The 17,141-nt window shown below is 44.7% G+C and overlaps 1 protein-coding gene across 1 annotated transcript in view; it reads right to left on the bottom strand.

The window, feature by feature from the left end:
• Positions 1-17,141, bottom strand: part of svila (supervillin a) — a 50,362-nt gene that overhangs the window by 14,764 nt on the left and 18,457 nt on the right. Inside the window, exons 15-24 of the mRNA XM_071539822.1 lie at positions 14,815-15,145; positions 12,785-13,325; positions 10,928-11,111; positions 7,909-8,041; positions 5,642-5,695; positions 3,254-3,419; positions 2,229-2,312; positions 1,223-1,309; positions 615-792; positions 357-529 (exon numbers count right to left, since the gene is read on the bottom strand). Of these exons, the coding sequence (XP_071395923.1) occupies positions 357-529; positions 615-792; positions 1,223-1,309; positions 2,229-2,312; positions 3,254-3,419; positions 5,642-5,695; positions 7,909-8,041; positions 10,928-11,111; positions 12,785-13,325; positions 14,815-15,145 (1,931 nt within the window). The remainder of the gene's footprint in view (positions 1-356; positions 530-614; positions 793-1,222; positions 1,310-2,228; positions 2,313-3,253; positions 3,420-5,641; positions 5,696-7,908; positions 8,042-10,927; positions 11,112-12,784; positions 13,326-14,814; positions 15,146-17,141) is intronic.

Raw genomic sequence — 17,141 nt, forward strand, 5'->3', positions numbered from 1 at the left:
ATACTGCAGTTTATTGAAAATGTGCAAATTCTGTTCCCATGTGACTGGCCATGAGTGGAGGCTGATTGAAAACAATTAGATATCTTACACAAATTAGCCAAATTCAACAGATTGATAACAGAGATTTAATTTGTAAACATTCGAGAATTGAACTTGGTGACATCAAAAATTCTATTCAGTTGAGGCAGCCTTTTATCATGCAAATTTGGAATGTAAAATATTCATGATGCAAAATAAACTGAGCAACTGGTGGCCAAACAGCTCTCCCATTGAAAGAGCCGGTCACATGTCACATCCCTGAGTGTTTGGTCTCATTCGTTCTCCAGCTCCTCATCCATCCATCTATCCTCACTCACTCTTCTCGGCCTTCATCCTCTTGCTCTCCAGCAGGCCGACGTTGAGCCTCTGCTCTGTGTATTCGTGTCTGATGTCCTCCCTGGCGGCCAGCATCCTCAGCGGGTTCCTGGACGACTGGACGTTGCGTGACGGGCGCACCGCTCGCTTGTGCTGCACCATCTCCGAGGTCAGCCTGGGAAGGGGTCAGAGGTCAAAGGTCAGGGGTCAGAGGGCCGTGGTTCACAGAGGGAATTACTGAGGGTCTTGTGATGACTTACTTTGGGATCTGGGGGCCGAAGATGGCATCGAAGTCGTCGTCTATCTCCACCTTGCTGGAGACGGCGGGGAGGTCCTCCACATGGCGGTAGAACTTGGAGAAGGTCTCGTCTTCGAGGGTCATCACTTCCTTAACCTTCTTCTCTGTCACTGTGATGGTAGCCTCTGGTAGTCCACACACTGGGGAGGGACAAGACAGGCAGTGGAATATCAATATAAATACAATCAATATCAGTACAATATCAATTTACGTTGCAACTTTGATTCACTGTCAAAACGTTTTCATCATGAAAACAACATAAAAATGGGGAAAAACAACCTTTGTCTTATTTTATGTATGCATTATCAATCAGTATAAGTAGAAAATATTTAACACATGCAACATGTGCATCCTAATGTAATGCATCTGCAGTGGAATGATGCAACAATAACAGATTCTCTCACATGAAATGAATGAACTTATACTGGAGAGTAACACATTCAACGCATGAAGTATGGTCCCAGGTTTAGAGGGGTCATACTTCATATCAGTTATGAAGAGTATGATTAGTATGATGTACGGTGCCAAGCTGAGGCATGATAAGCTTACAGAGTGCAAAACAAGACTGACCTTTACTGTTGAGCTTGCCCAGGAAGGACTCCAGTTTATCCAGCTTCCTGTCCGTCTCCAGGTTCAGATCTGGTACGGCCTTGATCTCTGCACAGCCACACGCAGCAGTTAGACCCATACAGTTTCAGTGTGTTTGATTTTTGCACAGATCACATCTCTGAACAGGCAGGCAATCTGAGATTCTGTTGTTCAGAAAGTCACATTCAACACCACTGATGACTTTGGGTGACTTGAACAACTATTGAGGATGGGTAGATGCATACAATAGCATTCAAGTTAATCTGAACACATCTATTCATGGCCAAAACTGTCAGTCACAAGCATAGTTAACAGCCATTCAATGGAATAGTGTTGCATAATTGTTGTAAACATAATGTTTCCCCACAGACTCGTGCATTTTCATCCAAGACTGACTAAACACTATCCCACAGCTTAAATTCTATCAGACATTGGTAGCCAGATAGAAGCATCACTGCAACATCAGCCACATTAGTGTTGATGATATTCATGGCATTGATGATGATGATGTACATTGCATACAGTGCAACACCAAAAGAAACGGGAATACACCTTCGATATCAGACATCTCCTCCATGTCTTTTAAAAGAAAAGCAAAAGCAATGAATTACATACAGTAGTGTCCAAATGACATTTATATGAACCACAATAAAGTCAAAACCACAGTAAATTCTGTACCAAAGGGAAAACTATGAGCTCAATGTATTGACAATGACAATCGGAAATCAGATCAGGAATCTAGCTCTGTGCGTACAATTTGTTTGGGCAAATGTGTGTCTGGTGACAGTTGAGCACATAACAAAGTCATGTCATTAAGCCATCCAGTGTTCATTATTGCTGCTGCATGAGCTGAATGGCTCCGCATGACAGTAGGAAAGAAAGCAGAGGGTTCGAGAATGTAGTGAGAGGCAGAAAGGGAATATAAAAAGTTAAATAGGTGTTATGTGTGAGAGACAGAAAGGAGGAAATATAGCGGGACAGAACTGACCTTCATGTGGTTTGGAGATGGCGGGGGTGCTGTTCTTGGGTTTGGATTGCACTGGAGACTGGAGGGCAGAGGGGGACGCCAACCCTGATGCACCAAAACAGACGGGCACAAACAACGGATGATTCAATAAGCGTGACATGGTTACTCTGCTGTATATCCGCTACATCATTAACAAATGATGGAATACCTCAAAAGGTCAATATTTCCCTGAATTTAATTTCACGGATTATGGCACAGGAGAACATTGTTGATTGTGCTAGAATGTAGGTCAAGACTTACACGACAGAGCAGGTCTGTACCCATAATTAGGTCAACTCAAAGACACTTACACTCTGCTAGCCACTACCAAGAGCAGAATATAGTGGAGTAAACAGATTTAAACATTAAGTGGGAGGAACCTCTAGATTATTAAGAATTCAGGAGCATTGGGATGCTAAATGTTTAAGCACCACACCAAATGACGCACGGGTATGTAGCAGTAGTCAAGGTTTCTTTGTGTAGCAATTTTGTAGCCAAGCAGTAGTAAACAAACACTGGAACTAGTGCTGTCAGCAGTAGCTTCAAGGCAGATAAAGTAACACCATCTAGGACGCGCCTGAGGCCGGTTCACTGCCTCACTTCTCTGCCATTAGTCCTGATGCTAATCCTTCCTGCGCCACCCTCCATCAGCCGTAATCTGGCTAAACCCACCAAACAAATACTCCCCTAAACACAAATGAAACCCACCGCCAGCCGCCCCCTCTGGCCTGGCCCAGCGCTAATAGGATAACAGGCCAACCATTAAATCGTTTTCTGCCTGAGCGGAGGCCTCCCAGCGGCTAAAGTGGCCTGGTGTGTCTGGTGTAGCGGCTGAACGGGAGAGTTATTTTCCTTCTGGTAGCTAAATGAGCGGGGGGATTTGGGGAAACAAGTACTGTGATTGAACAATGGACCAAACTCTCCCTACTGTACCACTGCTGATGGAGTGCCTTGAGGATTTCATTTGAGGAGAGAAAGAAAGAGAGAAAGGGATGGATGGTAGATACCTTTCTTCACCATGCGTGCAGCCACAGTGAACTGGGTGGAGTCGTTGGCGGCTCCCTTGCCCTTGGTCTTCCAGGCCTCCTCTCTGGCCACTATCAGCTGCTTCCTCTCCTGGATGGACATGTGAGCCTCGATGCACTCGCTCTCCATCTCGCCCTCTGCAATTCTCTGGAAGAGAGAGAGGGGAGGACAGAGAAGTTACTGTCAGTTACTCTGAATCCTAACCAACTGTTGAAATTTAAAGGAAAAATCCACCCTCGGATGTTCTTCCACTTTTAGACATCATCAATCTGTGATGTATGTTGAGTCTAGCAGAAGTCCTCCCTCTTTGATTCTGAGGGACTGACACCAAAACCTTATGTTTACTGTTGATGTTTTAGATTGCTGTATTTTTTCAGGTATCAAACTCCATTGTAACCACGCTGGACATATTTAGCCACTTAAAGTGTTGTAGGGTGGATGTTTCCTTTAACATATGTGGGCCACATTCATTGGACAACAAAGCCAAGCACAACAAGGACACCAATGGATGCCAACAAATAAACATGGAGCACATCAGTCCTCGCCTTACATGTGAAATAACCCCTTACCAACATCCGAAGCATATGACTGATTTGTATTCTCTGCTGGTAGACGATTATGTAATTCACACCACTGAGGCAAAGCATGTGACATGGATTACACTGAACAACTCACACAGATTTAGAAGTTGTTTTGTTGTCAGTAACAGGCAAGACAAGGAAGAGAACAACATCTTAGTAACAGAGTATACCACAATTCATTAAGTAATAACTGGTGAACTGCAACGCAATGTGCTGCTTCGACTATTGAACATGTGTGCATGGCTGCAATAGGAAGGGGATATATGGGCCCAGTGAAGTGAAAGTGACAGGGCTGGGTGGGTCACCTTCCGTCTCCAGGGGTGTCTCTCATCCACCTGCTGTGGTCTGGGAGGTCTGGTGTCCTTCACAACCAGAGGAAGGGATGGGATAAGGAATGGAGGAGAGAGGGATGAGGATGGAGAGATGAGGATGAAAAGATGAGAGAGCAGCTGCCTATAGAAAACCATAAACTCGCCACGAGCGTCAGAAGCTGCAGGGGCTGCCATGCTGTTTTCACAGGCATGTAAACAGAGCTTTGGAAGAGTGATGAAAGCTTGTGTTTGACAAATATTCAGCGGCATACCACAGGAGGTGGGGGGTTGTGGAGGATCAGTGAGTGCTGCAGACCACAGTGTGCTCTTGCCAGGATGCTTTTGCACCAGCTTGGGTGCAGCTGAGGCAGCAGAAAGGCTTGCATTAGACAGCCCAGCATTTTTGGAGAAGGGGTCTCCAATGTGCAAGTGTGCCAATTAACAATGCAGGTATGCTTATACAGCAACCAGGAAAATCCCACTCTCTATACTGAGTGTTTCAGAGATGCTTGTTAATGCACATTCTCCATTTGCAACTACTGACCAATTGTTTCATTTGTTAAAAAAGGGATTTGTGATTTCAGAGCCTTGCTAGGCAGGCGGGGAGGCGAGCAGGCAGGCTAAGCGGGCAGCAAGACCTGATGCGACTTCCTACCTGGTTGTCTGGCTCATCAGGGGGAGAGGTATGGAGAGGGGGCTCAGGAGGAGGGGAGAAAGTAGAGGCAAAGACTGGCTCCTATGGATGTATGGCCATGGAAAGTGGGAATACACACAGAGACATACAGAGTGAGAACATGATCAAGAGAAGAAGCAGCCGGAATGGAAAGGAAGTAGGAAATAGGAAAGAAAATAGGGAAGTGTGCCAAATTGTTGGGATTCAATTGCATGGATCCACAATTCTGGCAAAGGAATGGCTCACTTCTTGAGTGTTTGGAAGGAGGCGTGTATCCAGTTTCCAACTCCCATACATCCCTCACGTTACCATTAAACATCTATCATCATCTAAGTCATGCCGTTTAGATTCAATGGAAACCAAGGGAAGCGCGTTAAAATTATCCTGAAAGACATCGATTTGCACAATCAGTGTGTGAGACACTGTAGTGATGAGAAAACCCTGAAGCAACCATGATTATGGAACCCAATGAGCAGCAGTAGGATGAATTAGAGTGGCTTTGAGGTCACACACACAAGCGTCAGTGCAACACCGTCACCATGAATGTAAGGGACACACACACACACACACACACACACACACACACACACACACACAGTATCACCACTGGTACCACCACATCTATGCACACACAAACAACTGTCTGTGTGTGTTACACCGGGGGTTGTATTTATCAAGAGTGTGCGTTAGTGTCCAGGAAGTCTGTGTTAAATTTAGATCACTAACCCAATTTTGATAGATTTGATAAATACCACCTCAGTGTGTGAGTGTTTGTGTGATTCTGGCCTCGCACACTGGCCTTACCCATAGCTGATCGGACACAGCGTACTCATCGATCATCATCGGTGCTTCGTTGTCCTACAGACAAGCAGCCGGAGGAGAAAAGGGACACATTGTCTGAAGAATCAGCTGTCCCAACAAACTGTACCATGGATAGCCCAAATCACACAACCAACTCCCTAGAAATCCTCAACATTAACTAACATCTTACCATGAACACTTTGCACCATATGGACATTTCATTTTTAGGCCCCTTAAGTAGAACAGTACAGTACTTATTTTTTTGGGCTGATATGAAGTCTACAGTATGTGTGGTGTAACAAGCTGAAGGATTGCCAATTCCATCAAAAACTGGCATCCTTGGGTTGAACAATGGGAGTCTTTATACGCCTGATTGTTGGCATTTGCTCCACTCTGCTCAGTTTTGTATTTGCCTAATCTTCAGTGTCCCTCTCTTTGATCTAAAACAGGAAATTGACTGAATTGGGCCCACTGGCTCTGGTGAATGGGAGGATGAAAACATGATGAACAACAACAACTGTCCTTCCCCCTGACCTCAGCTAGAACCCTAAGCCAGCCCTTGAACTTGATTAAGGAGTTGTTTTTTTTCATGTTTTGATTAAAGCATCATGCCTTTCTTCTGCTTTCTCAATCATTGTGGGAAAGGCCAGAAAAAGGCCAAACCCCAGTGTGTCTGATCTTTCACAAAGGCATAAGAACAAAAAAAGCCAAACCTCTTCCTGACCTTAAATTAATTGGAAAACCTAAAAGCATCGCTGCCCAGCAAAGCTGAACAAACCCAGATAAGCAGCTGAAAACAAAATTGTCCCGCTTTACGGAATGATAGCCGTTGTGAAAACTTCTAAACAGAGAGGTATGCGTACAGTCCCGCCCCAACCCTCCCTTCAAAAACACACCGTGGATGTCAACACAGAACCACACTCACCATGCAGAGGATGAAATGAGGTTTATTTTGATAGGTAAAGGACATGCAAACAGAGACAAAGGCAAACAGAAGAATGAGAGGTTACATGAAACATGCAGTCCAATGAAAAGAAAGGTTAAAGACGAGTCTGACAGAAAATACAGAGGTTAAGTTGGAAAGGACAGTCATTATACAGTTATGTCAAAAGTGCAAATCCAGTATGTTCCTTTTTCTATGATAAAAATATACTTTTAGTCTAAATAAGTGATTTACAGTTAAGGATGAGGCAACAGATTGTATACTGATGACTGCAGTCCTGTCAATCACAGTAGAACTTGAATAATTTAGGCAAATTAGGCTTAAGGTAATTCTTGATAATAATGTATCTTTCACTAAAACGAATCAAAACCACGGTAATAAATAAACAACATATACCTAAACTACCATAAGTGACATTGGAATATATGAAAGTAATTCCTGATACAATCCAAGCACAAAAACATGCAAAAAGCTGTTCATATGACAGAAGAGAGGAAACGACAAAGAGAAAAGACACAGACACACAAAGACAATACACAACCTCCCTGTTTAGAAATATCCAAAATTACTACCATGTGCCTTTGCATCTATCTACTGTAAAACAGATTATTAAATGGATGATCTTATGCCCCTGTGACTCCAGTGTTACGTGGCAGCAAAAAAAAAAAAGATTAAGAGCCTGACTTCAAAGGCAGACACAGAAAATAGAAGAGCTCAAGGTAAATTGTTATGATAATATAACTACCGTACAGAGCGGATCAAATCTAATTACCAAAGCCTCAGTGGCATGTTGGTGCCACTACTGTATATTAGGGCTGCATTCAAGTCACATGGGAAAAAACGTTGGATGACTTGACAGTTCAAAACAATGCCTGGGAAGTGTTCATGCATTTGAAACTGCCATGATTGGCGGTTTTCTGTAGAATTTGGTTGCTTCTGATTAGCTGTTCATTTAGTAGTTTTCCTGCCGAGACAAGTTTAAGAGTTGTGATCACAAAATGACTTATGTGATAAAAATCGTCCATTTTGTTTATACCATTCCCTACACTTGACTACAGGTAGTTCCTTGTTGGTGACGTCACAGTTCACAATATCAGAGAAACTGGGGTGCATCGCCAAACCCCAAGTTCCCAAGCAGTATTCACCACCTAGAAGCTGAAATTAATGGTATTTTCAAGTAGGAAGCTCCTATCTATCGTCTTTCCCATATGACGTGAATGCAGCATACGATCATAACTGCTTCATAAACATAAGACGCCTGTTGGACGCGGCTGGGCTTGTCTGCCGATGGGTTCTCAGTCAGTGAGTGTGTAGATCAGGTGGTTACCTTCTTCTTGAAGCTCTGCTCCGCCTCCCATAGCTGAGCGTGGCGCTCGCCCACCGCTGCCTTCACCACATCCTGCTTCTTATTGATCCTGTTCCTCCAGTCCTCCTCGCCGCTCTTCTTCAGCAACGCCAGTCTGAGGAGGGGAGGGAGAGATCGTGGAAAGCAACTTCAGTTTCTTATTAAAAGATGAAAATACAGTTCATACGTACAGTCTGCTAAAGCAATAAGTCTTGAGAGGTCGTGCTTTACATTATAATTTAGAGGCATTGTTCGACATGACTCAAACCCATGGCCTTTCATGGCTTATAAAAATCCAAAAATGTATTCATTTTAAATTAATTAAATAATGCTAAACAAATGTTCCTCTTCCACCAAGAAATATAGTTCTATTAGTGGTGCAAGTGGCATTTTTTGCTTAGCAAATAGTTCCAGTCATCACTTCTGATTGGCTGAGTCACTTTTGAAGCACAAAAGTGACTGTGTAACAGTTAATTCAAATATTAATGCGCTAACTGAAAGTGCAGACACTAATGTGATGAGCCAGTAACAGTGCATCAAAAGAACAGACAGCCAGGCAGGTTATCTAAAGGTATTTCTCCAGCCAACTAGCTAGCTAACTTGAAACTTGCTTCCCATTAGCTTCCACCTGGCCCTGTCACAACACTGAGGTGAACAAAAAACAGAGATGGCCCTACACGCCTTGTAGTCTTATCCAAGTTTGGGTCGAATATGCTTCCCCCGCCAGAAGCTAGCAGACACTAAACAGAGCTAGCCAGCATGTCATTTAGCAGCCACAGTTATAAATACTGTACATCTCTGGAACATGGATAAACATCACGGTGACAGCTAGAGTACACTTAAGAGATAAACATTACTTAGAGATGTCAGTCACTGTAACTGGAGCTGGGAGCGCGCTAAGCGTGTTAGCTCTTTAGCTTCTACTGTCTGGGGTTGTTTCCAAAATGGGAGTTAAAACACTAGAAGATGTGCTGACATTTCATTTTAGCTACTGAAGGAAATTTAGTAGAAATGGTGAAACAAGTAGGCTTTAATAAAGTTAGTCACATTGGCTACCAGTAGACATACTGTATCTACCATACCAAGTATGCAGTTTGTGTGTCTGTGCTATATACTCAGTAGTGAGTTTATATATTTATCTTATCATATGGTATTCCTATAGTATTTCTTCAAATCATATTATATTCCTATAGAGATAGTTGTGATATTTGTATGGTATACTTCTAAAATGCATTATAGGATTACATATGCACAAGGAGGATCACAAAAACATACTGAAGCATATTGTCTAAAGAACAGAGGTCCAATTATTGAGCTCTTATGTTTCAGTGGGGAGCGGATGGGCTTTGACAGAGACCCATAAGGGGAGGGGGTCGGGGCGTTGGCAGTGTCCTCTTCCCCTCTTACAACCACCCCTCTGTGACCCAGTGAGGGGACGTCCTGTTCTGGCCTGGGGCTTCACAACAACGGCAAAAAAACAGGATAAAAGTAACATTGAATGGACATCGGCAGCTGGATCGGGGATACAGCTGAAAGAGGAGGCCTCGCTCCGACGTACAGTGAAATCCTTTTAAAAAGGGAGAGGCTCAAAGACATGCGGGCATGATGAAAGAATGTGCGAGATGTGACACAAGTATGTTGAGTACACACAGCTATGGCTGCATACACACAGACATTGACAGAGGCAACACACACACACACATACAGTACATACATACATACATACATACACACACAGTCATTCTCACCAGTGTGTAGAAGAGCATGTAATTCCATTATGTCATCAATCAATTTACAGCCTGATCGCAGCCTGCCGTGTTTACTAGTCAAACCAGCAAGCTGTGCATGTTAACACAGTGAGCTGGCATAACTGGACTTACATAATCATTTCATTAGATGGGGAATCCAATACTGGGCTTCAATCATAAAGTTAAAATGTACTTGAAATAAAATCTAAGTAAATACTAAATGCTACCTTAAAGGACTTATTGATTTGTAGATCACATAAATGATGCACAACATGAAAAAATGATGCACTGTAGGACTAAACTGAATGTTTTATACCACAAACCACATAACTCTGCTTTTCAGAGTAGCTTCGATGATCATCCTATGTATGATCATACATAGGAAGAGCAGCGACAGTTAATAGAACCAGGCTGAGCAACAGCCTAACCCAGATTTCCTGCTCCCTCTTGGGCAAAGGAACAAGGTTAGAAACACAGAATGAGAATACACAGAATGGACAATCACTGGTGTATCACAGTAATCTCCTTCAGTACACCTAACATACCTGAAATGTGATGTTTGATAATGCCACATCATTGTCATGAAATGAGCAGCATGTGTGGGCAAAGTATGACACTAGGAAAGCTGAAATGACTGGACGGCCAGCAGGATATTCAGTGAAATTTCATCTCTGCCATGGCAAGTCATCAGCTGACACAAATGGGAATGCCCATTCTGTCCCTTCCAGCTCTGCGATTAAAGTGCTCCAACCTGCTGCTGCTGTTGATATTACTGTCCGTCTTCTTCCTGGGGAGCCCAGCAGCAGCAGCAGCAGCAGCTCGAAATAACAAACTCTAATAACCCACAAGCTCTCCCTCTCTCCCTCTCGTCCTCATGATCTCATTTTTCTTTCTCCCTCTAACCTACATTTCATAAGGAGAGTCAAAGTGAGTCTCTCTCATCCCTCAACCTTCACTTTTTTGGCTTCATTTACTACCAACTGATGCAGAACAAATGTATTGCATGCCAAGTTGACCTAAAAGGCTTTAATATCTGTTAAATTAGAGATGTAATAGTAATCGCACACATCATCAGTTCAGATTCATGAAATGTGAAAAATGCAACTTTAGCCTTTGCACACAATATTATTACTTATCAGTATAATGGGAAAACAGGTGATAAGATTTTCTCTCTGCCACACACACAGCCAAAAACAGACGTCAACAAAGTCATTAGAAACTAACAAGCTCCAGTGGTCTGTGCTGCGGCTCACCTCTCTTTGATGGACATCTGTCTGGCCATCATTGCTTCGGTCAGCTCGTCTCCTTGCTCAGGCTGGACCAGGCTGGGTGTGTGTTCGCTGCCCTCTGCGTGTGTGTCCACCGCCGGAGGCTGGCACACACTCCTGGGAGAACCAGACGCTGCTCTGGATGTTACCACGCTGAACTCCGGCAGCTCTGCGAGTATGTGCACACACACACACACACACACACACACAGGAAGGGGATGAGAGAGTGCAATCAATAACCGCTTACAAGGCAGCAGGTTGGAGCAGCAGCTGTACAACTCTAAACAGGGTTCCCATTGACTTTCCATAACTATCCATGACCTAAAGATTTTGTTAATGTTGTTTTTCAGCTCAGGGGTAAGCAGTCTGATTTCCACTACAGCTGGACCTGCCGTGGAGAAAACAACTAAAATCCAACATCTAATGTAATCAATGTGTGAAACATGTACAATACATTCTGCTATATTCCTGTAAAGTGACCCATGTGTAATAATCCCTGATATTCTGTGACTTGCCAAGAGAATTCATCAAATTCTATGACTGGAATACACCTCTCAAAATTCCACCATATGACCGGTGGGAACCTCGCATAAAAATACAGTCATCACTCTCACACCAATTTGCTCATACACACACACACACAAACACACACACACACACCAAATGCAAACTCAGCAGCAAAGCTCACAAAGCAGCGTGGGAGAAAACACCCTTCACACTTACCAAGAAGCTCTCATCTGCTGGTGAGAAGCCGCACAGACACTTTTCACAGCACCAAACCTCCCTGCCTCACTTCTCCGTGTTGTGTAACCAACAGTAATCAAATAACTTGCGTTGCTTTGTAGAAACCCTGTCGCTCTCTCTGTGGCTCTGTCTCCGAGGTGCTGCCGCCTGCTCTTTGTCTCTGCATCCCTACTACTCCTCTCTGTCAAGCTTGTGGCATATTTCATCTGACTGATTCTGCGCTAAAAAGGACAAGCGGAGCACGATACACACCGACAAACCAAGTGACGGGCTCAGAGTCACTTCTGCTCAGTCAAACGAAGGAAAGCCTGGAAACCACAACCTGCATGTAACAACATCTTCACAGACGGCACAGGAAATGTGGTTTAATGAAAGGTAGCTGTCGTCTGTCTCCTCAGTTGACAGCGGCGTTTGCTTTAGTCTTACAGTTTGCTCTATAAATACTTACAGAAGTACGAGTGCCATTTCATTCACGTATCCTACATCACAATTGTTTCATGGATGTTTTAGAGTAGAACCAAATAAGTATACTGTAAAATCAAAGTAACTCAACCTCAACCTCAATCATCTCGTTACCAGACAATTCCTTGTATCTTGTTGTGGATAAAAGACAAGTAAAACTTGATTTTTCCAAACAATTCTTCTTACAGATAGAGCAAAAATGCAGCATTAGATCAAGAAGCATTCAATAAAAGTGTGACTTTGACAGTGACTAAATCTGTACACCACAAAAAAAAACCCAAAAAAAACCCAATAGGCTACAGTCTTGTTTTCCCTAGTCTCAATGCATGATGTTGTAAATATGTATGAATATGGTTTAAAGTTCTTGGCACAGGGAGCATGATATTGCGCTAATTGGGTAAATTTGGAAAGAGGACATGAGATTCAGCTAATGTAATTTGTCAAATGTCCAAAGAGAAATTGAGAATACACATACAGTACAGAAAAAGTGAATTAAAGAGGGAAAGCAAGAAAGAGAGAGGATGACACATTAAGGCGTGACCTCTGCAATAGCAACAAAGACATAATTTTATAATAAAAAGAAAGCAGAAAGTACAAAACTCAATTAAACCCCTCAAACTCCCTGTCTGCTCTTACCTGCACTGGTGGCCCTGCTCCTGTGGCTGTCTGGGTAATGTAGTTCCTCCCTCAGAGAGCCCCTCTGCTCCTGCCTCTCCTGCAGCGCAAGGCTCTCTGCGCTCTGCACCGCTCCGTCTCCCCTCCCCCTGGCCAGCCGCTGCTCCTCCTCCTCCTCCTCCTCCCCCCCTCTCTCTCTTCCAGCACGGGGCTGGGGCAGGGCTGCCTGCCTGGCTGCTGCCTCGGGAGAGGGCAGCTTCCTCTTCCCCCCTCCTCCCAGATCGGCCTCCTCTCCCTGGGGTACGGCTCGGCCGGCGTGGGGCTGGCTCTGGTGGTCCGCGGAGCCGAGGGACCTCCAGCCGGGGCCCTCTGTGGGCCTAGCTGGGGGGCTGGGGTGGGACCTGTCGTAGTAGGCGGGGGCAGGGTGGGCCTGGGCCGCGACCCGGGTTAGGTGGATGTCTCCGGCGTGGTCGGTGGAGACTGTGCCTCCTGGTCTCAGAGTAGAAGAGGATGAGGATGAAGAAGGGAGGTGGCCGAACCTGGAGCCTGCTCCGTTCTGAAGCTGTGTAGCAAAGAGGCAGAAACAGAGCGAGAGAGAGGCAGAGGGAGACAGAAAGAAAGAAGTGGGTCAGCTCGGTGCAGGGGAAGCAGCCGTAGCACTGAGGCTTTCCGTCTAACTGAGAGACAGGCCAGGCAAGGTCACACACACACACACACACACTCGCACAATGGTAGAGAATCACGCTGACTAATCACTGCCTGACTCACTGCACTTCCTGAGCATCAAAGGGCAGCCTGTCTACCCGGTCAGTCGCAGCCCACGTCACAAAGCCATGCCAGCACCCCCCTTAACACCCATAGGCGACTACATATAAACCCTGGGCACAATGCATCCAGCTATAGCCAAAAGATTCAGTCTCCAAGTTCATAACCATTACTGAACACCAAATCAATTTGATCTCACATAATGATACAGACTGAGATTTCTGTTGATTAAAGAATAACGGGAAGCAAGCAAATATCCAAGTGCACAACTGTTGAGAACTTACCCAGCCTCATAAAGACATATTTCAGATCGGCAAACTACAGTCTTTTATGTTAAGAAGTTCCATTAACTCCTACTATGTTTGCTTCCGTTTTCTCTCCCGACTTCCCTGCCTCCCTGAAACAGTTGCAGTGAGCTGATGACAAATAGCTGCTTTCAGTCCATTCGGCGGTGAGCAAGGGTCGAACTCCCTTTGTTCTCCTCTCCTCCGCCACAGAGGCTTCTTTCATGCCCATGCCTTGCTGAAATATGGCCAGCAGCAGCATCATCACAGCCTCCGCGTTGACACAGCAGGCTGATGAAGGGCTGACGCTCAGTACAGTAAGCCACAGCAGCACTGAGTCACACTTACTTACAAGCTGGGCCATGCGCTGAATACGGCGTACATACATACACCATGAAATCACACAACATGGACCAAAACTTAGATGTTTTTTGCCGTACAACGCGTCATAAGGCATGTGGCCATTTCTGGGAATAGTTAAGTGTGTCGCCGCAGTTGCATCAGCCTCCATTGTCTCAGGCAAGTGCATGGTGCCACAATGGCCCGACATGGAGGAACCTTACTTGTAGGCGCTCTACCGGGCTGTCGCACAGCTCCTGTTCGTCACTGAGCTCTATGTCTGAGGGCTCCTGGAGCGGAAACACACACATGCTACAACGCACCGTTCATGTAGTTCCCTCTGGGGGAAGCTGGAATGGAATCTATACTGTACAGTACAGCATGGTTTTACAAGTCTGTCCTTAAAACAATATTTTTGCAGTGCGTCTTCAGCATAAAAAGGTTAGACATGTTAACACACACCCTGAAACAGTTGATGAGCTACATGATAAGGAGATGAATTGAAAGGAAACCTATCAGTTCTAAGACTTCAAACAAAAGAAAAAGGGATATGGTAGCACTGGTGTGAGAGTTAGAAAGACTAAGTTTATACGACTTCCAGTAAACCTGAGTAGGAAGAGAAAGTCTGTTTTTCTATTGCACATCATCTAGCTCCTCCCCCACCTGCTCCATATCGCCCAGTGTGATGGGCTGGGTCTGGTAGCGGGCGTTGGCCCTGCGCTGCCGCGTGTCCCCTCTGGTGCGGGTCACCCTGCTGGGAGGCTGGGCCAGCCGGTTGAACAGCGCCATCTTCTCCGCCAGGCTGAGGGTGCAGAGGTCCGGCTCCTCCTGACACTGACCCTGACCCTGACCCTGGCTCTGGCTCTGGCTCTGGCCCTTCACCTCCATTGGCGAGTCCTGCTTGGAGCGCTGGGCCTCCTGGGCGTCCTGGATCTGCCGGGCCTCCCGCGCCTGCTCCCGGGCCGCAGCGCTCTGCTGTGACGACGCCTGCAGGCTGAGAAGGGGGTGGGGGGTGGGGGGTGGGGGGGGGTGGATGACACCCAGAGACAGAGGAGGAGGAAGAGAGAGGGAGAGGAGACTTCTGGTAAACATGGAAGCAGCACATGCAAGCTAGCAAGTGGCATGCTACACACAGACAGCAATGTGGAGCTGTGTGCATCTGAAATCAAAAAGATAAAAAATGCAGGCTGAACAATGTGATCATTATGGTATCAAATAAAAAAAAAGTTATTATTAAAATGGTTGTTAGACATGCAGTGTGAGCCATGCCCACTACAAACAAAAGGGGTTGATAAAGTAAATCCCTATAGCCTTTTGAGCCATTCAATAAAACCTCATATACAGTTAAGCCCAAAATTATTCATACCCATGCCAAATTTTGATTTATAGTGAATTTTTATTTGATCAATAGGTTTCTTCTGGCTGGAAATGACATAAACATGTGACAAAAGACGGTAAGACATTGTGCTGGAGATATAAATGAAAACTTTTAACTATTTCTATGTTTTTTTCACATTTTTATGAAAAATGCCATGTCCAAAATTATTCATACCCTTTCTCAGTGATCAATGGCAAAGCCTTTATTTGCCATAACAGCAATCAAACGGTTCTTATAATTGCTAACAAGCTTTCTGCATGTCTCCACTGGGATTTTGGACCACTCCTCTTTTGCGATGATCTCCAGGTCTTTGAGGTTGGAAGGCCTCCTTGCCATCACTCTGGTCTTTAGCTCCCTCCACAGATTCTCGATGGGATTCAGGTCTGGACTCTGGCTGGGCCACTCCAAAGTGTTGATATTGTTGTCTGTTAACCATTTCTTGACCACTTTGGCTGTATGTTTCGGATCATTGTCTTGTTGGAAGGTCCAATGTTGCCCAAGGTCAAGTTTTTCTGCAGACTGCCTGATGTTTTCCTCCAGAATCTTAATGTAGTCCTCTTTTCTCATGATGCCATTTACTTTGACAAGGTTGCCTGGCCCATTGGCTGAAAAACAGCCCCAAAGCATTACACTCCCACCACCATGCTTGACCGTGGGGATGGTGTTCTTGGGGTTGAATGCTTCTCCTTTCTTTCACCAAACAAAAGCCACGTCCCTGTGTCCAAACAACTAAATTTTTGTCTCATCCGACCACATAATTGATGACCAAAAGCGTTCTTCTTTGTCCAGGTGAGCTTTTGCAAAGGCTAGGCGAGCTTTTGTGTGCCTGTCTTTGAGAAGTGGAGTCCTCCTTGGTCGGCGTCCATGGAGACCAGCCTTGTGTAGTGTCCGCTGGAGTGTCTGCCTTGAGATGTTGGTACCAGAATTGCTCAGATTCATCAGGATGGCCTTGGTGGTGATCCTTGGATTCTTCTTGGCCTCTCGCACTACCATTCTTGCCAGCACAGGGGTCACTTTCGGCTTCCTACCACTGTCTTGTGAGCAGCCACAATGCGCAACCGGAGGTCCTCACTAAGCTCTTTGGTTTTAGCCAGGACTTGCAATTGACTAGTAACTGACTAGAGAACTACTGCTTCAGCTGTTGCTGATGCTCTAGAACATGGTGGAAATTACCGAGACCATTTGGAATGGTATAGAAGTTTGCATTTTCTCAAAAATTTGTGAACATTTCAAGGGGTATGAATAATTTTGACATGGCATTTTTCATAAAAATGTAAAAAAAACCATAGAAATAGTTAAAATTTATCATTAACATCTCTAACACAATGTTTTACCGTCTTTTGTCACATGTTTATGTCATTTCCAGCCAGATGAAACCTATTGATCAAATAAAAATTCACTATAAATCAAAATTTGGCATGGGTATGAATAATTTTGGGCTTAACTGTAGATGTACAAGTCATGTAGTTTCCTCCAATCACACAGGAGGGCACCAAAACGTCAAAAAACATTAAGCATCACTACGTGCAAATCCACCAAGGACTTACATCCATTATTTCCTCCAGGGTAAAACCCACTAACACCATCAAACACACAGACTATTTTAAAATTG

Source organism: Centroberyx affinis, unplaced genomic scaffold (genome assembly GCF_046629955.1).
Source record: "Centroberyx affinis isolate AG114_WGS23_722 - 3 ecotype Tasmania unplaced genomic scaffold, CSIRO-AGI_Caff_v1 ptg003526l_1, whole genome shotgun sequence".
NCBI classification, from domain to species: Eukaryota; Metazoa; Chordata; class Actinopteri; order Beryciformes; family Berycidae; genus Centroberyx; species Centroberyx affinis.